We start from the raw sequence: 27,412 nt of genomic DNA on the forward strand, positions 1-27,412 counted from the left end.
TGAAATTCTCTTCCAATGGTTCTTCGGACACAACACTCTCCACATTTTCCTCTTAATTCTCTGACAGTAACTTCCGTTATCTTTTGCTAGCTCATCTTTTAACAAATTTTGAAGTGATGGAGCTCTTTAAGATAAGGTCTAAAACCTCTTCTCAGTTTACATTCCATTTCTGGGAAATCTCACCAACTCCTAAAATTCTAAATAACATAATTAGACAGTGACCACCTATTTCTGTCCCTGGGCTCCAGACTCATAAATACAACTGCCTGCTTGACTTTGCCAACTTAAAGGCATTTTAAATCAGCATATCTAAGACAGAATTCATGATTTTTCTCTAACAATCTCTCACCAATCCAAACCAAATCAAATACCTTGTCTTCCTCCAAGACTTCCCTTTTTCCATCACCTACCCAGTTGGGCATTCACCTCAACACCTTTTCCCTTCAAACTCTCAATATTTAGGTCATCATATCTTATTGGATTTACCTCCTCAATGTCTTGAACACATCCACATTCACTGCCACCATTCTGGTCTGACCTACTGTCATTTCTTGCCACTTTCTTAGTCCAAGGTAGCACTGCCTCTAACCTAGAATGCTACAATAAATTCTTAAATGCATCTCCCTCCATCTACTCTTGTTACTTTCATTCATTTCTCTACTCTGATGCTTAAATGACCATTAAAAATATGCACTGTATTACGAGGGTGGGGAGGGAGAGAAAGGGGTATTCACTAACTAGATAGTAGAAAAGAATTATCTTAGGTGAAGGGAAGGACAACACACAATACAGGGAAAGTCAGCACAATTGTACTAAACCAGAAGCTAAGAAGTTTCCTGAATACAAGCAAACATTTCCAGGGTCTGGGGACCATGGCAAAGGCAGGGTCTGGGGACCATGGTTTCAGCAGACATCTAGGTCAACTGGCATAACAAAGTGTGTTAAGAAAACGTTCTGCATTCCACTTTGGTGAGTGGTGTCTGGGGTCTTAAAAGCTAGCAAGTGGCCATCTAAAATGTGTCAATTGATCTCAACCCAATTGGAGCAAAGGAGAATGAAGAACACCAAAGACACAAGGAAAATATGAGCCCAAGAGGCAGAAAGGGTCACATAAACCAGAGACTCCATCAGCCTGCGACCAGAAGAACTAGATAGTGCCCAGCTACCACCAATGACTGCCCTGACAGAGAACACAACAGAGAGTCCCTGATGGAGCAGGAAAAAAGTGTGGTGCAGAACTCAAATTCTAGTAAAAACATCAGACTTAATGGTCTGACTGAGACTGGAGGGTCCCAGAATACATGGCCCCTGGACTCTCTAAAAAAAAAAAAAAAAACCAGTGCCGTCGAGTCGATTCTGACTCATAGCGACCCTATAGGACAGAGTAGAACTGGCCCATAGAGTTTCCAAGGAGCGCCTGGCGGATTTGAACTGCTGACCTTTTGGTTCTCTATTAGCCCCAAACTAAAATTATTTCCTAAGCCAGAAAGATCAGAACGGCCTGTAAGACATAAAATGATACTTATGAAGAGCATGCTTAGCTCAAGTAGATACATGAGACTAGATGGGTAGCTCCTGTCTGGAGGTGAGATGAGAAGGCAAAAAGGGACATGAGCTGGTTGAATGGCCACAAGAAATACAGGGGGGAAAGGAGTGTGCTGTCAGGTGATAGGGAGAGCAATTAGGGTCACATAACAATGTGTGTATAATATTTTTTTATGAAAAACTAACTTGAACTGTGATCTTTCACTTAAAGCACACACACACACACACACACACACACACAAATACAGTGTATACATGATAATTCCCTTCTCTACTAAAAATCATTCAAAAGCTTCCATTTTTATCAGAATAAAAACCGAAATCCTTAACAAGAACTTCCATGAAAGATTCCTGGGCAAGCTCAACAGCTTCATTTTATGACATTATCTCCAACTAATCTCTGTGCTCTCACCACATTGGCCACCTTTCAATTCCTGAAGTTCACTGTCCTTCTCCCCACCTCAGGGCTTTTCATAGGCTATTCCCTCTGCTGATTTCTTCTCCTCTCTCTTCACCTTATTAAATTGTCATTTCCATAGGTTAGCTTACCCTGAATCCCTGTACTAGATTAGATAAGTACACTCTGCCCTTATCTTCACAACACTTTAAGCTTTAAATTAGAACTAATTGGTACTGTGTCTCTCCCTGAGTAGAATGTAAATTACATAAGAACAGGGATTTTGTCTATTTTTTTTTTTATTCACTGTAATATCCCTTGTGCCTAGCATAGCGCTTCACATGGCAGGTAATTAATAAATACACTGAATGGATGTAGAGTGAATGGATGAAATATTTCAAGGAGGGATTGGGAGGCACCTGAAAAAAAAAAACGGTGCTTTGAAAAACTAATAGATTTGAGCTTTTCATTTTAATTTTTAAATGTTTAAATTTATTTAATAATAATTTAAAATATTCATGCCAACCTGTTCTAACGTGTCTTGGCTTATGATAGACTAGAAGACTTGAGACACCCTGTCACCACCTTAATGATGAAGCCTAAGGAAGTAGAGGCAAGAAGAAGGAAGCAGATGAGCAGCAGAAGGCAGCAGCAGATCCACACCCGTTTTCCGAAGGGAAGAAGTTTGGAACGGAAGCAGAACCAGAGAACGTGTGGCCTCTTCCTGTGCTTTCATGGAGCGATGTGCTTACTTGATTACCAAAACATCCAGGGTGAGTTTCTGTAGGAGGTGCAGCTTCTCCCAAATCCCTGACATTAAGACTGCCAAATGCTCAGAGTGGGTGCTTTAAATTGAGGAACAAGGACATCCCGCTTCCTTTCACGGCAGGAATTTTATACTGGGCCTGATCTCTGGGAATGTCAAAGAATTATACTCACGAAGACACCTTTGACAGCCTATAACAACATCAAATACACATATCTTACATTAGTCAAGAAACTTACCATGATTCTTAAAGACACGCTCTCGGATAGGAGTCTTGGGCCGGCTCACAAAGTTTTGGTCCTGGTTGGCAAGGACTTCTTTGATTAAGGGCAATCCGGATACAATAACAGCATGTATGTCCCCAAACTCCAGGCTTAACAGGTTCCCATATTTCTTCACAAACTGAAAAATAGCTAGTCACAGTTGAATATGCACATGTCTGTGTATGTAGGAATGAAGGGAGTGGGTATGTAGTTACAAGATCGTGCACTGAAGGTAGGTTTGTGTGTGTGGGTGTGGGTGTGCATGTGGGGCCAAGTGACTCAGACAGAGTAGAAATATTCATTCTGCAGTGTGCCACAGATTTTCTGTTGCTATGCAGCAAATCCTTTTACCTCTATGTGCCTTAGGTTCACCCTCCAGAAAATGTGGACTTCAAAGATTGATCACTACGACCACTTCTACTTTGACTGGTGGTCTGATGGGAGTATTGCTCTCTGTCTCTTTTTCTCCTTCTCCTCTCAACTAGACTGAAATTCAGTTCACTAAATGATTGGGAAGTTCTTTCAGAAACATTTAGTAATATATTCAACAAGCTTGATCTGAGTGAGCACTCACTACGTGTTCCTAGAACAAGGCCCTGAGGGTATAACTGTGAATAAATAAACAAGGCTCCAGCACACTGACCCCATAAAAGAAGGCTGAGTTATGGTTATCCTAAGTCTGGTGTGGTGAGCATGAATTTTTAGTAAATCAGAATGTCTGTTTCACCAGAAGACAATGTCCTGTTCCTTGACATGTACTAGATAACGGAAAGTTAAGGGCTATCATAAACTGCGTTATAAGGCCCAGTCTCAAGGGCTGGGACCAGGTATGGAGAAAAGCATTCCAGCTCCGGAGTTATATGGGAATCTGGCCCTGCAGTTCTCTAGCTGTGGATTGTTGGGCAAGTTGCTTCACCTTTTTGAGCCTCAGCTCTCCAAGTATAAAGGAGGGGGGAACTATTCATCCTTCAAAGATTCTGTGAGGAAAACTGAGAGTAGCAATAAGAAATGCACTTTGTTTTCTGGCGCCCGTCACCCCACCACTCGGCAAGTCTCTGAGGACTGAATGGGCTCTGTGTGCAGTGGATGTGGATGCACAAGTGTCGCAAGAGAGAGGAGGAGAGCACAGGGATGTGTGCGAGGAAGGCACTCCTCAGGCTCAAAGATAGCCACATACTATCCATCCTATTGAAGTACCTTTCAACTTTTCTCTGACTTAAGCTCGCAAGCACCCTACTGTAGTAATGGTTTTCTCATCTTTCAGAAAAGGAATAATGAGACAGCTTAGCCAAGGTGACAAAGCTAATGAGTAGTGGAGGGAATTGGCCATGCATTATTTAAGATACGGGGGCAAAGAAATGAGCCTGATATGGCTCCAGAACCTTAGAGTTTAGTGAGAGTGAAAGAGGGAGAGAGCAATGGGGAGAAAGTGAGAGTGAATGGAAGAGTGTTTGGGTGTGTTCCTAAGTATGCACAAGTATACAGGTGTGTGCAAGTGTGGGCTGAGTGACAGCGAATAGTCATTAATCAAAGACTTTCTAAATTCTGTCTATGTAAGACATGACTCTATCCAAGCAGAGAGAGCCTCTGCTTCTTGTCTGCCTGGGTGTGTCTAGCTGCAGGTAGGGGTTTCAAACAGAAAGGCTCCATTCCCTCCAGGTAGCTCTGGTCCTTCCTCCCCAGTCCTCATACACTTACACTTCCCCATGTCATCCTTAGAGCCCTGGACCTATACCATCCCCATCAGGGCAAATACAATGAAATAGGTCTCATCCTACCATCCCGCTTCCACATTAAAGACGAAGCCAGGATTCAATTCTTCTATTGCTCCTTTGACCCAGCTTCCTCTAACAATCCTCATTCATCTTTAGCATTGCACACCCTATCTTGCTAGTAGGGACAGTGCCAAAATTCAATCACAAGTTGGTCTGCCTCCAAAGTACATGCCTTTGCTCCTTAGAAATGGCAGTGATATACAAGATATAAATCAAGCAGGCTTTTGAGTTCATCTTGCTGGATGCCTGGATCAACTTCTTGGGCCTTGCAAAAGGATTTCTTTACTAATTTAGAACATTCAATAAGAGTGTTTATAGAACAGCTAAAAACTTCAGGGACAAATGAGCTAAGATTAGTTAAGGAACCCCAACTATGTGGTAGGTCAAGGCCGGGTGTTGGAAATGCGACAAGTCTTTAACTTCAAGAAGCTCACAATCTAATGGAGGATACAGATAAATACCCAGTTTTTATTACTATTCTGTACAAAGAATTATTTGATGGGAGAAAGTTAAGTACATAAAGGGGTCAGACATGATGGTGTTGATGGAGGAACAGAGTAATACATAGAAGGAACCCACGTTTTTGGATGATCTTATAATACAGAGCAGCCTCCCTATTTTGAACTGCCCACCTACTTCTGAACTCTTTTGTGAGAGAGAAATAAATTTCAGTGTTAATTATGCAACTGTATTTTGGGGTTCCTTTGCTACAGCAGCTGGATATACATCCTAACTGATCATTTATCCAACTTATCTGTCCTTCTTCCACTTTAGTTTGATACGTTCATTCTCTCAAATATATGCAATTACAATGTCATATAGCCACCTTAGAGAAAGTTTTTGAAGCTGCAATAAAAGAAAAGATCCCATACAAATAGGCCAGTTTCTTCATTGTCCTCTCACTATGTTTTAGCTCATGCCATTCTTCCCTCATTTAAAATCTCCTACTCAGATCAGTCCACTTTGCCACATGCCAAACACTTCTTTAAAGTTCAGCCCGACTAATTCTCACATTCTACTAGAGGTTATCTCCAGGGTTTTCCACTGGTAGTGATCTTATCTCCTGATATCTCATTTGATTACTGGTTTACACCTGCTATTTCGTCATACACTATCTTGTAACATTAGTGCCATCAGAGTCCAAAAATCCAAGAAGGAAAGGGAAGAAAATCTGGGGTGGAAAAATATTTGAAGAAATAATGGTTGAAAAATCCCCAAGTTTGTCTAAAGACCTACACTTACACATTCAGAACCACGTAAGTAAAACCAAACAGGATAAATTCAAAGGAATCTACTCAAAACTGTATAAATGTAAAGATATACACACCAAGAAACATCATAACCAAACTTTTGAAAACTAAAGTCAAATTAAAAGCATCCAGAGAGAAACAGCTCATTGCCTAAGGAGAACAATTTGAATGACAAAAAATTTCTCATCAGAAAACATGGAGGCCAGAAAGAAGTGATACAACATTTTTAAGTATTGAAAAAACGTAGCTGTCAGCCCTGAATCCTATATTTGAAGGGGAAAAAAAATGTATTTCAGAGGATGGAAATCTAAAAGGATTTTTTGCCAGAAAACCTATTCTAAAAAAAACCAAGAAAGCTCTTCATAGAGAAAGGAGATTATAATGGCAGAAAACTTGGAACATCAGGAATGAAGAAAGAACAACAGAAAAGGTAAAGAAATAGGTATACACAATAGGATATTCTTCTCCACTTGACTTTTCAAAATTATGTTTGTCAGTTGTTGTTTTTAGATGCCTTCAAGTTGGTTTCAACTCATAGACACCCTACGTACCACAGGACGAAACACTGCCTGGTCCTGCAACATCCTTATAATCCTTGTTATGCTTGAGCCCACTGTTGCGGCCACTGAGTCAATCCATCTCGTTGAGGGTCTTCCTCTTTTCCACTGACCTTGTCCTTTACCAAGCATGACGTTCTTCTCCAGGGACTGCTCCCTCCTGACAACATGTCCAAAGTATGTAAGACGCAGTCTCATCATCCTTGCTTCTAAAGAGGCTTCTGGTTGTACTTCTTCCAAGACAGATCTGTTCATTCTTTTGACAGTCCATGGTATATTCATTATTCTTCGCCAACACCACATTCCAAAGGCGTCTATTCTTCAGTCTTCCTTATTCATTGACCGGCTTTCACATGCATATGATGCGATTGAAAATACCACGGCTTGGGTTAGGGGCACCTTAGTCCTCAAGGTGACATCCTTGCTTTTCAACACTTGAAAGAGGTCCTTTGTAGCAGATTTGCCCAATGCAATGCATCTTTTGTTTTTTTGACCACCGCTTCCATGGGCTTTGATTGTGGATCCAAGTAAAATGAAATCCTTGACAACTTCAATCTTTTCTCTGTTTATCATGCTGTGGCTTATCGGTCCAGTTGTGAGGATTTTTGTTTTTTTTAAGTTGAGGTGCAATCCGTACTGAAGGCTGTGGTCTCTGATCTTCATCAGTAAGTGCTTCAAGTGTTCTTCACTTTCAGCAAGCAAGGTTGTGTCATCTGCATAATGTATGTTGTGAGTCTTTCTCCAATCCTAATGCTCCATTCCTCTTCATATAGTCCAGATTGTCGGATTATTTGCTCAGCACACAGACTGAATAGGTGTGGTGAAAGGATTCAACCCTGATGCACACCTTTCCTAATTTTAAACCACTCACTATCCCCTTGTTCTGTCTGAACAACTACCTCAGAAGCAAAAATTATAATAGTGTCTGATGTGGTTTTCAATGTATGCAGAATATTTAAACCAATTGTTTCATAAAAACAACAACAACAACAACAAAACCTCTTGCTGTTGAGTTCATTCCGACTCGTAGTGACCCTATAGGACAGAGTAGAATTGCCGCATATGGTTTCCAAGGAACAGCTGATGGATTTGAACTGCCAACCTCTTGGTTAGCCACCAAGCTCTTAACCACTGTGCCACCAGGGCTCTATACCGTAAAGGAAAGGAGTAAAGGATAAATATTCCGCTTGAAGTGGTAAAATGTTGACACTAGCGAAGTACAATACACTACACATGTATATTGTAATCTGTTACGCAACCACTAAAAATACTATACAAAGAAATACACTCGAAAACAGTAAAGGCAAATCAAAATGGAATTCTTAAGAAACAAATGTGCAAATAACCCTTAGGGTGTCAGGAAAAGAGTAACAGAAGAACACAAATAATAAAAGAATAATAGAATGGGGGACTTAAATCCTACCATATTAATATTATGTTACATATAAATGGTCTAAATATACCAATTAAAAGTCAGAGATTGGCAGAATGAATTTAAAAAGATAATCCAACCATATGCTGTCTACAAGAGACTAATTTGTTGTGGACACCACATAGTTCTCACACTGGAAATCATTAACAGAAAGATAACAGGAAAATTTCCAAACCCTTGGAAACGAAACAACACCCTTCTAAAACAAGGGTACATGTGTGCTTGAGTGATAAGACATATGTTTACAGGACTCCATGCATTTCTAGGGAAAGGGAAACTAACACCTGACTACGTACTATAGGTGATGTTAATGTAGGTCATTAATTGTCTTATTTATTGTTTATAACCACCTATCATGGAAACCCTGGTGGTGTAGTGGTTAAGTGCTACGGCTGCTAACCAAAGGGTCAGCAGTTCGAATCTGCCAGGTGCTCCTTGGAAACTCTATGGGGCAGTTCTAACCTGTCCTATAGGGTCATTATAAGTCGGAATCGACTTGACGGCACTGGGTTTTTTTGGTTTTTATTTTTTTTATCATAGTGTCTCTCAGCCAGGTAACTATGCTGAGGACATACCAGCTGAGGATTCTTGATAGAGTGTTCTTTGTTTGAGGGAATGTTGAGGAATTCAGAGTTAGACAGCCCCCTTGGAAGGTGAGAATAAGGAGGTGGAATAAGGATGGATCAAGAAGGGACCTGAGTGCCTTGATAAGGAGTTTGAACTCTGGGAAGGTGAAAAAACTTAAGGGAATGATATTTTTAGATTATTACTTTAGTAAGAGGGATTGCTGGGGAAGGAGGCTGAAGAAGAGGGGCTCAATTCATGTGGTGGTAACAGTGGTCCAGCTGAAAAGCAGTGAGGATTATCAGTAGTATCACCATTTTACATACAGGAAATGGAGCCTTCAAGAAGGAAAGGACAGTACTTTTCAAGTATAATAATATTAAAGGTGACAAGACAAGCATATTATAAATAGGGTGTTGCAATATTTAACAAGATAATACACATTTAAATGAGTTAAGGAACATAACATGCCTACCAAAACCAAAAACCAAATCCAGTGCCGTCGAGTCGATTCCAACTCATAGCACACATTTAATGATACACTAATTATACATGAAACATTTAATGACAGCTGCTAATCAAAAGGTCGGCAATTCAAATCCACCAGGTGTTCCTTCGAAACTCTATGGGGCAGTCCTTCTCTGTCCTATGGGGTCGCTATGAGTCGCAATCGAATCCATGGCAACGGGTCGGTTTTTTTTTTTTTTTCCACTCATTTTATAAAGGGCAGGTAGAATAATGCCAGCTGACTGGTGAGGAAAACAAGGCTCAAAGGCGGTATAACTCAAATTACCAGAATTAGCGGCAGAGTCATCCAAACCCCCGCTCCCTCCACTTCCCGGAGTGCCCCTTGCCCTTCGGGTCAGGGTAGGGACCAGGACCCCTCTCCCGCTCCTACCTTCTGAAGCACCAGGTGCGGCTTTTCAAAGCCCAGTAGAAAGAAGTTGCCCAAGAAAGGCAGGCTCCGGGGTCTCGGCGGGTAATTTTTTGGGCGCCTCCTTTTGAGGAAACCAACAAAGAACAGAAAGACGACGACACCCAGCAGGAGAGGCCGGAGATGGAACCCTGCCCAGAGGGCGCTCGCCAGGGAGCCCAACAGCGCGAGCATGGCTCAGTCGCCCCTCTGCTCTTCTGCAGTCTGAGCAGGCGACAGACCCCGCTCAGACTCCCGGCTCCCAGCACCGCCACGCCCCCTCCCAGCACCGCCACGCTCCGCCCCCGCCCCCGCCCCTACCGCCCCTACCGCCCCCGCCCCCGCCCCGCATCCTGCCCCCTGCCCCGCACCCGCACCCTCACCGCCCCGCCCCCGCCCCTCCCTGTGGCCAACCCCGCCTCGGCCCTCATTCTGCCCCGCCCCCTCCCAGCCTTACATCCTCCTAGACGCAAGTTGCGGACGGAGCAGGGCAGTGGCTAGGCGCTGGATTCCCCTAAAAACTGGCACCTAGTCCTTGGAGACGACCTTGGACAAGGCCAGGCTATGAGCATTTTCCTTTTCTTTCTATTTAGAAAGCTCACCTTTCTCTGAAATCTTTGGGACTCTTGGGTTTACGGTTTTAACACATCTCAGGGAGCGCCACAGGCACTTCAGCTCCTTATTTGTCATCAGTTCATCCAATGATTGGAATTGTGCTGGTTCAACAGTAATAATAACAGCAGCGTCTAAAATTGCTTGAGCTCTTAGGAATGCTAGGCACCATACTTGCCTCTTTATATGTTACCTCAGCCTGACAAAATGACGCGGGGGATGATCTCGTTAGCCTAGTTTTGCAGCTGAGGAAACTGAGACACAGAAAACGTTCTTAGATGATGTGGGGACCGTTCTGACTCATAGCGACCTTATGCACAACAGAACTGAAACACTGCCCAACCCTGTGCCATTCTCACAATCTTTGCTATGTTTGAGCCCATCGTTGCAGCCACTGGGTCCATCCATCTCATTGAGGGTCTTCCTCTTTTTGGATGACTCTCTACTTTACCAATCATGATGTCCTTCTCCCTGGACTGGTCCCTTCTATAACATGTCCAAAGTACATAAGAAGAAATCTTGCCATTCTGCCTTCTAACTGGCATTCTGGCTGTACTTCTTCCAAGACAGATTTGTTCGTTCTCCTGGCAGTGCACAATATATTCGATATTCTTTGCCAAAGGTGTTGATTCTTCTTTGATCTTCCTATATTTCATTGTCCAGCTTTTGAGTGCATATAAGGCGACTGAAAATACCATGGCTTGGGTCAGGCGCACATTAGTCCTCAAAGTGACATCTTTGCTTTTTGACACTTTAAACAGGCCCTTTGAAGCAGATCTGTCCATTGCTATACATCGTTTGATTTCTTGACTGCTATTTCCATGGACATTGATTGTGGACCCAAGTAAAATGAAATCCTTGACAACTTCAGCATTTTCCCTGTGTCATGGTGTTGCTTATTCCAGTTGTGAGGGTTAAGTACATCAGTAAAACCAAAAACCCTATGCCATCGAGTTGATTCTGACTCACTGCGACCTCAAAGGGTTTCTAAGGCTGTAAATCTTCACCAAAGCAGACTGCAACATCTTTCTCCAGAGGAGGTGCTGGTGGTTTCAAACCATGGACCTTTTGGTTAGCAGTCGAACGCTTTACCCACTGTGCCACCAGGGCTCAATAAGTGGGGAATAAATGAATCCACCAGTCTGAGACACCTCACGGGTTGTTACAGGTTAAACGAGTTCCTGTATCTGAAAAGCATTTTGAAGATTAAAAAGCATTACGTCAAAGCTTCCAGTGTTGACCCTAGTCTACAGCAGGTGGTTAACATTTGTGCGATGAATGCGTACCAATAAAATGAAATGATAGACTGATAAATCCCACGACATGGGTGAACCTTGAAGATATTATGCTAAGTGAAAAGCCAGAAACAAAAAGCTGTACATTGTGTGATTCCATTGATATGAAATATGTGGAATAAGCAAATCTGCCAATATAGAAATTACATTAGTGATTGCCTAGGATTAGAATGGATGTTGGGGAGGAGGGGAGATGGGAGTTATTGCTAAAGGTTATGTGGTATTTTATACAATTTTGAAAATACAATTTATTACCCAGCAGTTCTACTCCTAACATCTGTACACCAACATATGTGCTCAAGAATGTTCACTGGGCATTTTTTTGTATTGCCCCAAAGTGAAAGCAATCCAAATTTCCATCAGGAGGTGAAAGGATAAATCAGTTGTTGTAGAGTCACAATATGCTATAAAGCTATAAAAATGAATAAACAAGAGTACCTGTAGTAACATAGATGAAGCTTACAAAAATAACATTGAATAAAAGAAACAAAACAAAATAATACATTCTATAGGATTCCATTTACATTTTTCATATTGGTCTGTGGGAGTTTTTTACGTATTTTGGATTCAAGTATTTTGTTCAGTTATATGCAGTTATTTTTTTGTAAATATTCGTATGCCCTTAACAATAAATTTTACCCCCTATTTGTTGAATGCAGTTCTCTTTTTGCCATTCATGTCTGCTGAATGCTTCCTAGTTTTTCCTCTGCTTGACCCATCAGTTTTTTTTTTTTTTAATTCACTTCTCACAACAACCTTGTGTGTGTGTGTACACATATATAATAATTGCCTGGAACAAAGAGGTATTTAATAATTTTCTATTATTATATTTCCATTTTTATTAAACTGTTGATCTTTTCCTTATACATTTCTAAGACCACTTTAGATATCAGAGAAGTTCTTTGTGATACGAATTGCAAATACTCTTCCCAGTTTGTTTTCTGTTTTTTTAGGTTGAGTTAATTGATATATAAATTTCATACAGTATAATTCACTCATTATAGGAATATAGTTTTAAGAACTCTGACAAACATATATCTTTGTCTAATCACTATCAAAATAAGGATATAAAATATTTTCTAACATCCCCAAAGTTCCTTCATACCCTTTGTATTCAATCTCCTGCACCTACCTAAAACAGGCAGTCATAAAAGCGTTATTAAGGGTTATTAACCATTCCATAATAGTTGTATTTCAGAAAAGTCTACTCTGTTTTCTCTTGCTACATTTTGTTACAAATTACAGCACTTCATGATGATTAGTCAAATCCCCAGGTTTCTTCTCTTCTCCTGACAGACGGCTAAGACGCAGGTGCACTGACTCTGAATCTATCTGCTATAGGACTTTCCTGGGGTGGCGATAGTGAGCAGTCGCCATTTTTTTTTAAGGCTGTGCACGATATTCTTGGAACCATGTCCAAAAACTCATTCACTAAAATTATGCAGACTGCACACGCATCACAAGACTGAAGATCCTCCCCTCAATGTTCGTGGATATATATGTCACTGTCTATAAAAAAAAATAAAATAAATTTTTAATTTTTATTATTATTATTATTTTTTATATAAAGGAGGAAATCTGCCCTGATTCATAGAGCTGGCAGCCTTAGGTCATGAGATCCTGCCTCACTCCCAGTTTGCAAACTGTGAACAAACTCTTCTATTCTTCCACCCTGTGTCTGGCTGAGCTGACTTCAATTTTTTAGTCTGCTTGACAAAAACCTATTAGTTGACTGCTTCATACCCAAACCATAGAAAACACTTATCTGATTTCTGTTATTATAATTCTTCCTTTTGTAGAATGTCCCATAAATAGAATCATATTGTATATAGCCTTTAAAAAAATAGTTCCGGATAAAGCAGAAGTTTCACTCATTTTTAAATTGTTGGTTTTTCATTTCAATTTCCAATTGCTCATTGCTAGTATATAGAAACATGATTGATTTTTTAAATATTGAGCACATACCCTGTGACTTTGCTAAACTTACTTATTAGTTCTAGGAGTCTTTTTTTTTTTTTTTAATTTTTTTTGCAAACTCACCTTTAGCAGTTGTTTTCTCTGGCAATTCTGTGTGTTCTAGCTGTGAATATGGAACTGTTTGAACTGGACTCTTCTGGGGCCTTTTGTTTTCATGTGTGACAAACCAATTTTATGTCAATGTCTCAGCTTAGATTTCTGGGAACATCTGGTTTAATGCAAATACACACCTTCATAATAACAGGTTGTATGGATATGGGATTCTGTTTTCTCATTTTTTTCTTCTTCACTCCCACCCTGCCTTCCTTCCTCCCTCCCTCCTGTCTCTCCTTCTCTCCCTCTTCCTTTCTTCCTTATTTCCATTCACCTATGACCTAAGAAAAATATCCCCTTCACAGTGTTGTTTTCCAAGACAGAAGGCATAATTTTCTATTTCCTATTTGAAGCCTGGAACAGCCTTTCCCAAATCTGCTTTGTTTAATTCCAGCTTCCCTAACACACAGGGTCTCTGGCCTCATTCCAGTCATCCCATGCACGGGAACTAAAATTCCAATCTGACTGGTGAACGTTTTGTTTTTATACCTCCATCTTTATTCACTGCTTGCCACTGTGACTTTGAGTTTTCTCTTTTGGTACTTGAGTTTTACCTTCTTTGTTTTCACACTCTGTTACGTACTAAAACACTTATCATTATATTTTATCCAGAATCTCTGTGTTTAGACCAGGAAAAAAAGAAGTCTCTCTTCATGTTGACCAGAAGTTAATAGCAGTAATCTATTTACTCATCTACTCTTTCTCTTCAGAAAATAAATATTTTATTTCTATTTATCCTCTTTAGTTGTCACAGTATATGTCACAAAATAGATCCTTGCTGCATGTATTTTGAAAGAATGGATAAGTACATAAATGCATGAAACAAGTGTGGAATTTAGAATCAGAAAACTTGTAAATTAACCCTAGATGCACCACTTACTAGCTTTGATAACTTGGGCAGTTCTAATATATGCTGTGCAAAATTTTCTCCTCTACGACTTAGAGTTACTTACGCTTATCTGAAAGTGTTGTTCTGTGAATTAGAGAAAATACCTGTAATATCTTTCACATAGTAGGTGTTCAAATAATTGTAGTTAAAAACATCAACAGGAATGTGTCCAAGATACTGATCAGAATGATTAAAATTTCCCCATTTACTGAAAACCTAGTAAGTGCCAGAGGTTTTAAAACTTTTACCTGAATTCGGTTTAGTTTTCACAACCCTCTCTGTGAGGTGATATTGTAATTCCTATTTTACAGATGGCCCATTACATTCAGAGGGATGAAGTGTCATGCCAAAGCCCACAAAGGCAGAATAATTGTCTCAGTCAAAAATCAGAATACAAGTCTTTTGATTCAAGGATGTGTTTTTTGTTTATGTTTTTTTCATTTCTAATATAACATAGAAGGAGATAGATAAAAACAGCAATGGACACTAATACTTTTTGTCGCTAGAGGAATTCAAAGAGAAATTAGATAAGATTGCTGGAAAGGAAATTCATTTGCCAAGAAAGGTGCTGTGATTTTATGTCTAGAGAAAATGTAGTCTGTGGGTGGTGAAAACAGTTACTGTGCTTGGTTGCTAATGAAAAGTTGGATGTTTTCTGTAGAGGAAATGGACAAATTTCTACAAACACACTCCCTACCCAAATTAAAACAAAAAGATGTTGAAAATCTTAACAGACCCGTAACAAGGGAAGAGGTTGTAAAGGTAATAAAATATTAAAAAAAAAAAAAAAAACTCCCAACAACAACAAAAAAAGCCCTGTTTCAGATGGATTTACTGGAGAGTTCTACCAAACATTTAGAGAAAAGCTTACACCAGTACTACTCAAACTATTTCAGAATGTAGAAAAGGAAGGGATACTTCCAATTCATTCTATGAAGCCAGCATAATCCTGATACTGAAACCAGGCAAAAAAAAAAAATTTAGACACCACAAAAAAGAAAATTACAGACCAATGTCTCTTATGAATATAGACGCAAAAATTCTCGACAGAATTATAGCCAATAGTATTCAGAATCATATAAAAAAAAATAATCCACCACAACCAAGTAGGATTCATACTAGGTATGGAAGGATAGTTCAACATTAGAAAATCAATCAATGTAATCCAGCACATAAATAAAAGGAAAGAAAAGAATCATGTGACCATCTCAATCAATGCAGAAAAGGTATTCAACAAAGTCCAACACCCATTCCTGAAGAAAACTTTCAATAAAATAAGAATAGAAGGAAAATTCCTCAACATAATAGAGGACATATATCCAAAGCCAACAGCCAACATCATTCTTAATGGAGAAAGGCTGAAAACATTCCCCTTGAGAACAGGAACAAGACAAGGATGCTCTTTATCACCAGTCCTCTTTAACATTGTGTTGGAAGTCCTAGCAAGAGCAATAACGCAAGAAACAGAAATAAAGGACATCCAAATTGGTAATGAAGAAGTCAAATTCTCCCTATTTATGGATGATATGATACTATACATAGAAAACCTGAAAGACTCCACAAGGAAACTACTGGAACTAATAGAAAGATTCAGCAGATTAGCAGAATACAAGATAAACATACAAAAATCAGTTGGATTCCTATACAACAATAAACAGAATGATGAAAAGAAAATCAGGAACACAATACCATTTATAATAGCCCCTAAAAAAGTAAAATCCTTGGGAATAACTCTAAATAGGGATTTAAAAGACATATACAAAGAAAACTACAAAACACTACTGCAAGAAACCAGAAGAGATCTACATAAATGGAAAAACATGCCATGATCATGGATAGGTAGACTCAACATTGTGAGTCTACCCAAAGCAATTTACAAATACCATGTAATCCCATTCTAAATACCAACAACATTCTTTAAAGAGATAGAAAAATTTATCACTAACTTTATATGCAAAGGGAAGAAGCCCTGATAAGTAAAGCACTATTGAAGATAGGAAGACTCTCACTACCTAACCGCAGAACCTACTATACAGCTACAGTAGTCAAAACAGCTTGGTACTTGTACTATGACAGATGCATTGACCAATGCAACGGAATTGAAAACCCAGATGTAAATCCATCCACCTATGGTCACCTGATCTTTGACAAGGGCCCAAAGTCCAACAGGGGAAAAGACAATCTTTTTAACAAATGCAGCTGACAAAACTGGATGTCCATCTGCAAAAAAATGAAACAGGGCCCATACCTCACACTATATACAAAAGCGAACTCAAACTGGATCAAGGACCTAAATATAAAGCCAAAAACTATGAAGTTCATAGAAGAAAAAATAGGATCAGTGTTAGAGGCCCTAATACACGGCATTAACAGGATATAAACCACAACAAACAACACACAACCTCCACAGGATAAGCTAGATAACTGGGATCTCCTAAAAATTAAACACGCTCATCAAAAGATTTCACCAAAAGAGTAAAAAGAGAACCTACAGACTGGGAAAAAAATTTGGCTATTACAAATCAGACAAAGGTCTAATCTCTAAAATCTACAAGAAAATCGAACACCTCTACAGCAAAAAGACAAATAATCCAATTAAAAATGGGCGAAGGAAATGAACAGACACTTCACCAAAGAAGATATTCAAGTGGCCAACAGACACATGAGGAAATGCTCACGATCTCTAGCCATTAGAGAAATGCAAGTTAAAACCACAATGAGATACCATCTCACCTCGGCATTAGTGGCACGAGTCAATAAAACAGGAAATAACAGATGTTGGAGAGGCTGTGAGGAGATCAGAACTCTTATTCACTGCTGGTAGGAATGCAAAATGATACAAACATTTTGGAATGTGATATGGCACTTCCTTAGGAAGCTAGAAATGGAAATACCATATGCTCCACCAATCCCACTCCTAGGAAGATATCCTAGAGAAATAAGAGTCATCACAAGAATAGACATATGCACAGCCATGTTCATTGCAGCATTGTTCACAACAGCAAAAATATGGAAACAACCTGGATGCCCATCAACAGATGAATGGATAAACAAACTGTGGTACATACACACAATGGAGTATTATGCAACAATAAAGAACAAGGATGAATCTGTGAATCATCTCCTAACATGGGTGAATCTGGAGAGCACTATGATGAGTGAAATAAGTCAATCAGAAAGTACAAATATTGTATGAGGCCACTATTGTAAAAACTCATGAAAAGGTTTACATAAAAAAAGAAACAATCTTTGATGGTTATGACGGGGAGGGGGAGAGGTGGGGATGGGAAAACACTTAATAGACAATGGGTAAGTGGAAGCTTTGGTGAAAGGCAAGACACTACACAATACTGGGGAAGCAGTGAATTGTATACATAAATTTCTCTCTTGCTCTCTCTGGTTTTGCTTCTCTAAAGAACCCAGCCTAAGACATTTAGTAGAGAGTGGTTCTAGAGAAACACAATTGTAAGGATAAGTTTTCTGAATTGGTTATGGTTATCAAGTTTGATTAGTCTTAAAGATATTGGTAACTCTGCTTCCAGTAGCAAAGAGGGCACTGCTAATCCATGGTGTGATGTGGCAATAGAAATATTCAAAATATCACAACCAATAGTTCAAATATTGGTGAGAGGTGAGGCTCTGGGTGATTGCATGTTTGATACTTTTCTGCAATTTATCAGTGTCTTAGGCTGGGTTCTCTAGAGAAGCAAAACCAGTAAAGCATATAAGTATGTATATAGAGATTTATATCAAGGAAATGGCTCACACAGTTGTAGAGGCTGGAATGTCCAAAGTCCGTGGGTTGAGATAGAGGCTTCTCCTGATTTGTGTAGCTTCAGGGGCTGGCAAACCCAATAGATTGGCAGGTCAGAGAGCAGGGCTCTTGCTCATAGGCTGCAAAGATCAATGAATCCCAAGATCAGCAGGCAAAACCACAAGTAAGCTGCTAGCTGAAGTCCTCAGAACTAGAGGTCAGATGAACAGGAGCCAGCTACAGGATCCAGAATGAGCAAAATCACTCAGCCTTGCCAGAATGTTCACTTACATTCGATGCAGGCCACAGGACCAAGGAAACTCCCTTTCAACTGATTGGCTACTCATAGCAAATCCCATTATGGAGGTGATCATGTTATATTAAATCTCATCATAGGAGTGATGACAACAACATACGACTCCCAAACCACTGAGAATCATGGTCCAGCAAAGTTGAAACACAACCTTAGCCATCACCCTCCAAAAAAGAAGTACAAGGAAGCTGTTTGGTTGGTCCTACTTTCTCTAGACAAAGTGATAAAAGAAAGAGATAAGCTCAAGGCTTCAGAGTCAAAGCTCAAGTGCTGCTACATAAATGAGCTCAAATTTGCCACTTGTGCTGTGAAAGAAAGCCTTATTTCTTCTAGTAACGGAGCTGATGTTGCTGAAAACCAAACCCAGAGTCTTACTGTAAGAGTGGCTGAATTACGAGGCTAATTGAATTTCCAACCTTCAATGGTCTGAATTTAAAGTGAGGACATTGATTGGGAAGAAATGGGATACAGAAACTTGGTATGGGGACATATGGGCAGATAATCAGGAAGCTGGAGACAATGAGCTGATAATTTTGTTGAATCGCTCCTGCCAACAGAACCAGCCCTCTCACTGCCATCTGAAGAGCCCCTCTACTCCCATATTATTAGAATAACCCAGCTGTGCCTGAAGAACATTTGTCTGAGTCATCCCCTGAAGAGGCGTCTGAATCATTGCCTGGGACATTGTCTGAGGCAGATGCCTTAAACGACATTGTTGAATGTTCTCAGAACCCATCCCCACCACCCATTTTTGCTTCTATACCTATAAAATAGGGATAAGTCCCAACGAGACTCAAAAGGTGAAGTAAAAAGTGTGAACAAGGAGGAGATAGCCTACACTCCAAAAGAATTGCTTGACTTTTCCAATATGTACAAACAGAAACCTGGTGAATGTGTGTGAGAATGGCTATTAAGGGTGTAGGGTAATGGTGCAAGGAAAATAAAATTGCATCAGTTGGAGTTTATCGATATGGGACAACTAAGCACAGATTCTTCATTCAGTGTTTCAGTTCGAGAGGTTAAGAAAGGATCTAATAGTTTATTTGGTTGGTTCACTGAAGCATGGATTACGTGGTGGTTGTCATGGATTGAATTGTGTCCCTCCAAAATATCTGTCAACATGGCTGGGTCATGATTCTCAGTATTGTATGATTGTCTACCATTTTATCATCTGATATGATTTCCCTGTGTGTTGTAAATCGTATCACTACGAAGTAATGAGATGGATTAGTGCAAGTTATATTGATGAGATACAAGATTAGACAGTGTCTTAAGCCAATCTCTTTTGAGATATAGAAGATAGAAGTGAGCAGAGAGACATAAGGACCTTATATCACCAAGAAAGTAGCACTGAGAGCAGAGCGTGTCCTTCAGACCTGTGCCTGAGGAGCTCCTTGACCAGGGGAAGACTGATGACAAGGACCTTTCTCCAGAGCCAACAGAGAGAGAGAGCCTTCTCCTGGAGCTGATGCCCTGAATTTGACCTTCTAGCCACCAGACTGTGAGAGAATAAATTTCCCTTTGTTAAAGCTATCCACTTGTGGTATTAATGCTATAGCAGCACTAGATAACCAGGACAGATTTTGGTACTGGCAGTGGGGTGCTTCTCTAATAGATACCTAAAATATGGAAGTGGTTTTGAAACTGCGGATAGATAGAGGACTCAGAAGGAAATGAGCAGAACTGTTAACACTGGAGACAGTGCAGATGGTGAGAAGTAGCAGCAGAGGACTCACAGCAGAAAACCGGTAGCAGCAGACTCAGGAGACCAGCGCCAGGCCACTGGAGTCCACCCACGGATTGAGAGAGTTGAATGCCTTGATGCAGGAGGCCTCCTGGCAGAGTGGATTAGAAGATGGATTAGGAGAAGGGTGTGTCTAAAGCCGAGGGAGCAGAGTTGCCATCCCAGTGGGCCTGGAAGGCAGAGCTGAAGCCCAGGGCCAAGGGACTTCCACTCAGAAGCCGGAGGTGTGGCCAATACCTAGAGTCTGGAGGGCAGGACCATTGTGTAAATTCTCTCAGAGAACAGAGGATTATTTGCAAAGCCTTGAGGGCTAATATAATGTGTTCTGCTGACTTGCTTGGTGCCTGTTATACCTTCTTTCCCTCCAATTTCTCCCATTGTAATGGAGCTATTTACGTTGTGGCTGTTGCACCACTGTACTTTGAAAGCAGATAACCCGCATTCTAGATTTCACAGATGAAGAGAAATTTTTGGATTTTGGACTTGGAGTTGATTTAAAACTTTTGCTATGATCTGATGGGGTGAATATGTTTTACATGTAGCAAGGACATGAATTTTGGGGGGCCAAAGGGTGGAATGTCACAGATTGAATTGTGTCCCCCCAAAATATCTGCCAACCTGACCAGGTCATGATTTCAAGTATTGTATGATCATCTACCTTTTTGTCATCTGATATGATTTTCCTATGTGTTGAAAATCCTATTGCTAGGATGTAATGAGATGGATTAGCGGCAGTTATATTGATGAGATCTACAGGATTAGTGTCTTAAGCCATTCTCTTTTGAGGTATAAAAGAAAGAAGCTAGCAGAGAGACATGGGGACTTCATATCACCAAGAAAGCAGCACTGAGAGCAGAGAGTGTCCTTTGGACCTGGGTTTCTGTGCCTGAGGAGCTTCTCACCCAGGGGAAGACTGACGAGAAGGACCTTCCTCCAGAGCCAAAAGAGAGAGAAAGCCTTCCCCTGGAGCTGATGGCCTGAATTTGAACTCCTAGCATACTAGACTGTGAGAAAATAAATTTCTCTTTGTTAAAGCCATCCACTTGTGCTATTTATAGCAGCACTAGATGACTAAGACAAACATCTCTACTAAATTAAGTCGAAGTACCTGACCCGCCTTGTCATACTATAAAAGAAGGCACCCGAAGGCTTAGGTAAATTGGTATGTTAGAATTCATTCATCAGGTTAGACCCATAGATGCACACATGGAGTGTCCAGAGGACATATCTTTTACCACAACAGTAAGGAACAAATTTGAGGAGGGAGGCCCACCATCCTTAAAGGCTGCTGTGACTGTTATTTCATGTAAGTCAGATTTCACAGTGGGAACTACCCTTACTGAGTTAAGACACCTGACTACAATGGGGCTGATTGGACCCTGTGGTGGTACAGGCCAAGTGGTGGAACTCACTCAACAAAGACAAGGTGGGCATGGTTACTATAACGGACAACAGAGTCAAAGCAGTAATTGGAATAGTCTGACCCATTTGCTACTGAATCATGGTGTCCTTAGCAGTGAAATAAATGAAAAATCTACTAAATATTTACTTTACCTGTACAAGTGGAAGAATTCCAGGTCAAGTGAACAGCAGTCTAACTCAAATTGCCAGAATATAGAGTCATGGCCCCTCAATCAATTCCAAGACTTGAGCCACTTACAGAACCACAACTTCTTGAAGGAGGCTGGATTCCTTTGAGGAAGTAAAATACTGCATTTTCAAAAGTTTATATTCTTACTCTTTCTCCCAGCCTTCCCCAAAGGGGTCTACAGTCTTTTACGAGAGTGACTGTTCATTGGGGAAAAGGAAATAATCAGACTATTTGGGGACTACTGGTTATTGCCTCTGAACTGACGCCACTCCAGAAGAACCAAAATGTCACAGTAACCCACCAATCAGGGTGGGGGCATATGGAGGTAAGGATATTAATGGAGTTTTAGGTCATGTACATCACAGTGGGTTGCCAAACCTAATGTGTAGTAATTTCTCTGGCTCCATAATGCATAACTGAAATAGACATGCTAGGCAACCGGCAGAACCCCCACACTGGGTCTCTGACACATGTGTTAAAGGCTCTTGTGGTAGAAAAGGCTAAGTGGAAGGCATTAGAACTGCCCCTACCTAGGAAAATAGTAAACCAAAAGCAATACTACATTCCCGAAGGGATTGCAGAGATTACTGGCACCATCAAGGCCTTGAAGTATGCAGGGGTGGTAATTCCCACCATATCCCAATTCAACTCGTCTATTTGGCCTATGTAAAAAATAGATGGATCTTGGAGAATGACAGTGGATTATTGAAAACTTAACCAGGTGGTGACTCTAATTGCAGCTGGTGTTCCAGGTGTGGTTTCATTGCTTAAACAAACTAATACATCTCCTGGTACCTGGTGTGCAGTTACTGATCTAGCTAATGCCTTTTTCTCCATACTTGTTTGAAAGTACCACCAGAAGTAGCTTTCCTTCAGCTGGCAAGTCCAGCAATATACCTTCATTGTTCTATCACAGAAATATGTCAACTCCCTTGCCCTGTGTCATGCTTTAGTCAGAAGGGATCTTGATCACTTTTCCCTTCCACAAAATGTCATGCCGGTCCATTATATTCATGATATTATGCTTATTGGACCTAGTAAGGAAGAATGTCAATGACTCTAGACTTATTGGTGAGACATTTAAGTACTAAAGGGAGGGAAATTAACCCAACAAAAATTCAGGTGCCTTTCGCCTCAGTGAAATTTCGAGGGCCCCAGTGGTATAGGGCATGCCGAGATATTTCTTCTAAATTGAAGGATAAGTTGTTGCATCTGGCCCTTCCTGCTACTAGAAAGGAGGCCCAATGCCTGGTGAGCCTCTTTGGATTCTGGAGGCAGTATATCCTTCATTATTTTCCAAGTGACTTGAAAAGCTGCTAGTTTTCAGTGGTGCCCAGAACAAGAGAAGGCTTTGCAACAGGTTCAGGCTGCTGTTCAAGCCACTCTGCCATTTGGGCCATGTGACCCATCTGATCCAATGGTGGTTGGTGTATCAGTGGCAGATAGAGATGCTGTTTGGAGACTTTGGCAGTTGCCTACTGGTGAATCACAGCACCGAACCTTAGAATTTTGGAGCAAAGCCCTGTTTTCTGCAGATTATTACTCTCCTTTTAAGAAACAGTTTTTGGCTTGTTATTGGGCCTTAGTAGAGACTGAACACTTAACCATGAGCCGATGAATCACCATGTAGCCTGAGCTGCCCAACATGAACTACATGAACTGAGGGTTGTCTGGCCCACAGAGTCATAAAGTTAGATGTGCACAGTAGCACTCCATCATTAATGGAAGTGGCATATTCAAGATCAGGCCCGAACAAGACCTGAAGGTAAAAGTAATTTGCATTAGGAAGTGGCCCAAATGCCCATGATCTGCACTGCTGTCACATTACCCACCCTCTCCCAATATGCACCTGTGGTCTCATGGAGAGTTTCTTATGGTCGGTTAACTGAGAAAAAGAAAAATTGTGCCTGGTTTACTAATTGTTCTGCCCAATATGTAGGCACCACTCAAAAGTGAACAGTGACAGCACTACAACCCCTTTCTGGGACCTCTCTGAAGGACAGCGGTGAAGGGAAATTCTTCCAGTGGGCAGAACTTCACGCAGCACACCTACTTTCTCACTTTGCTTGGAAGGAGAAATGGCCAGATGTGTGACTGGATACTGATTGATAGGCTGTGGCCAATTGTTTGGCTGGATGATTAGGGACTTGGAAGGAGCATAATTAGAAAATTAGTGACAAGGAGCTATGAGGAAGAAGTATGTAGACATATCTCTCCGAATGGGCCAAAGAAGTGAAGATATTTGTGCCTCATGTGAATGCTCACCAAGAGCTGACCTTGGCAAAGGAGGAATTAACAGTCAAGTGGATAGGATAACACGTCTTTTGGCAACTGTCATCCTCTTTCCATAGCCACTCCCATCATAGCGCAATGGGCTCATGAACAAAGTGGCCCTGGTGGCAGGGATAGAGGTTATGCATGGGCTTAGCAACATGGATTTCCACACTCACCAAGGCTGACTTGGCTACAGCCACTGCTGAGTGCCCAATCTGCCAGCAGTAGAGACCAAGTCTGAGACCCCCCGATAATGGCACCATTCTTCAAGGTGATCAGCCAGTAACCTGGTAGCAGATTAGTTACATTGGAACACTTCCATCATGGAAAGGGCTGTGTTTTGTTCTTACTGGAATAGACACTTAACTCTGGATATGGATTTGCCTTCCCTTTATGAATTATCATGATGTTGCTTACTGTTCCAATTGTGAGAATTTTTGTTTTCTTTATGTTGAGGTGAAATTCATACCAAAGGCTATATATAGTTTTTTTCTTCATCAGTAAGTGCTTCAAGTCATCTTTGCTTTCAGCAAGCAGGGTTTTGCAGTCTGCATATGGAAGGTTATTAATGAGGCTTCTTCTGATTCTGATGCCGTCTTCTTTGTATAGTTCAGCATCTAGGGTTATTTGCTTAGCGTACAGATTGAATAAGTATGGTGAAGGGATACAACCCTGACGTACAATTTTCCTGATTTTAAACCACACAGTATTGCCTTGTTTTGTTTAAATGACTGCCTCTTGATCTATGTACAGGTTCTACGTGAGCAGTTAAGTGTTTGAAATTCTCATTCTTTGCAATGTTATCCATAATTTGTTATGATCCACACAGTCAAATGCCTTTGCATAGTCTATAAAACACAAATAAACATCTTTATGGTATTCTCTGCTTTAAGCCAGGATCCATCTGATATCAGCTATGATATCCCTTGTTCCATGTCCATTTCTGAATCCAGCTTGAATTTCTGGTAGTTTCCTGTGGATGTACTGCTTCAACCACTTTTTAATGATCTTCAGCAAAATTTTACTTGTATGCGATAATAATGATATTGTTCAACAATTTCCAGATTCTGTTGTATCACCTTTCTTTGAAATGGCCACAAATATGGACCTATTCCAGTCAGTCGGCCAGGTAGCTGTCTTCCAAATTTCTTAACATAGATGAGTGAGCACCCCCAGTACTGTATCTGAATTTTGAAACATCTCAATTGGTATTCCATCAATTCCTAGAACCTTGTTTTCACTAGGGTCTTCAGTGCAGCTTGGATTTCTTCATTTAATACTATTGGTTCTGGATTATATACTACCTCCTGAAACAGTTCAACATCGGCCAATTCTTTTTGGTACAATGACTGTATTCCTTCCATCTTCTTTTGATGCTTCCTACTTTAATATTTTCCCAGTTGAATCCTTCAAAAGTGCAACTTGAGGCTTGAATTTTTCCTTCAGTTCTTTCAGGTTGAGACATGCTGAGAGTGTCCTTCCCCTTAGGTTTTTTTTTTTTTTTTTTTAATTAATTTTTATTAAGCTTCAAGTGAACATTTACCATTCCAATCAGTCTGTCACGTGTAGGTTTACATACATCTTACTCCCTTCTCCCACTTGCTCTCCCCCTATTGAGTCAGCCCTTACAGTCTCTCGTTTCGTGCCAATTTTGCCATCTTCCCTCTCTCTCTATCTTTCCATCCCCCCTCCCGTCAAGAGTTGCCAACACACTCTCCAGTGTCCACCTGATTTAATTAGCTCTCTCTTCATCGGCATCTCTCTTCCCCTCACTGACCAGTCCTTTTCATGCCTGATGATTTGTCTTCGGGGATGGTTCCTGTCCTGTGTCATCAGACGTTCTGGGGAGCATTGTCTCTGGGATTCCTCTAGTCTCAATCATACCATTAGGTATGTTCTTTTCATGAGAATTTGGGGTCTATATCCCATTGGTCTCCTGCTCCCTCAGGAGTTGTCTGTTGTGTTCCCTGACAGGGCAGACATAGATTGTGGCCGGGCAGCAGCTAGTTCTTCTGGTCTCAGGATAATGTAGGTCTCTGGTTCATGTGGCCCTTTCAGTCTCTTGGGTTCGTAGTTGTCGTGTGACCTTGGTGTTCTTCCTTTGCCTTTGCTCCAGGTGGGTTGAGACCAATTGATGTATCTTAGATGGCCGCTTGTTGGCATTTAGGACCCCAGGCGCCACAATTCAAAGTGGGATGCAGAATGTTTTCATAATAGAATTATTTTGCCCATTGACTTAGAAGTCCCCTCAAACCAAGTTCCCCAGACCCCAGCCCCTGCTCCACTGACCTTTGAAGCTTTCGTTTTATCCTGGAAACCTCTTTGCTTTTAGTCCAGTCCAATTAGGCTGACCTTCCTGGTATTGAGTGTTGTCTTTCCCTTCACCCAAAGCAGTTCTTATCTACAGATTGATCAATAAAAAGCCCTCTCCCTCCCTCCCTCCCTCCCCCCTTTGTAACCACAAAAGTATGTGTTCTTCTCCGTTTTTTCTATTTCTCAAGATCTTATAATAGTGGTCTTATACAATATTTGTCCTTTTGCAACTGACTCATTTCGCTCAGCATAATGCCTTCCAGATTCCTCCATGTTATGAAATGTTTCAGAGATTCGTCACTGTTCTTTATCGATGCGTAGTATTCCATTGTGTGAATATACCACAATTTATTTACCCATTCATCTGTTGACGGACATCTTGTTTGCTTCCAGCTTTTTGCTATTGTAAACAGAGCTGCAATAAACATGGGTGTGCATATATCTGTTTGTGTGAAGGCTCTTGTATCTCTAGGGTATATTCCTAGGAGTGGGATTTCTGGGTTGTATGGTAGTTCTATTTCTAACTGTTTAAGATAATGTCAGATGGATTTCCAAAGTGGTTGTACCATTTTCCATTCCCACCAGCAGTGTATGAGAGTTCCAATCTCTCCGCAGCCTCTCCAACATTTATTATTTTGTGTTTTTTGGATTAATGCCAGTCTAGTTGGTGTGAGATGGAATCTCATCGTAGTTTTAATTTGCATTTCTCTAATGGCTAATGATTGGGAGCATTTTCTCATGTATCTGTTGGCTGCCTGAATATCTTCTTTAGTGAAATGTGTGTTCATCTCCTTTGCCCACTTCTTGGTTGGGTTGTTTGTCTTTTTGTGGTTGAGTTTTGACAGAATCATGTTGATTTTAGAGATCAGGCGCTGGTCGGAGATGTCATAGCTGAATATTCTTTCCCAGTCTGCAGGTGGTCTTTTTACTCTTTTGGTGAAGTCTTTAGATGAGCATAGGTGTTTGATTTTTAGGAGCTCCCAGTTATCTGGTTTCTCTTCATCATTTTTGGTAATGTTTTGTATTCTGTTTATGCCCTGTATTAGGGCTCCTAGGGTTGATCCTATTTTTTCTTCCATGATCTTTATCGTTTTA

At 40.7% G+C, this 27,412-nt stretch overlaps 1 protein-coding gene across 1 annotated transcript in view; it reads right to left on the minus strand.

The window, feature by feature from the left end:
- The window catches only part of LOC100658115 (cytochrome P450 2J2-like), a 41,863-nt gene extending 32,144 nt beyond the window's left edge, over positions 1–9,719 (minus strand). The window contains exons 1-2 of the mRNA XM_003411152.4: positions 9,448–9,719; positions 2,948–3,110 (exon numbers count right to left, since the gene is read on the minus strand). Of these exons, the coding sequence (XP_003411200.2) occupies positions 2,948–3,110; positions 9,448–9,657 (373 nt within the window). The 5' untranslated portion in view covers positions 9,658–9,719. The remainder of the gene's footprint in view (positions 1–2,947; positions 3,111–9,447) is intronic.
- Between the last annotated feature and the right edge of the window lie 17,693 nt (positions 9,720–27,412).

The sequence above is a fragment of the Loxodonta africana genome, chromosome 3 (genome assembly GCF_030014295.1).
Source record: "Loxodonta africana isolate mLoxAfr1 chromosome 3, mLoxAfr1.hap2, whole genome shotgun sequence".
NCBI lineage: Eukaryota > Metazoa > Chordata > Mammalia > Proboscidea > Elephantidae > Loxodonta > Loxodonta africana.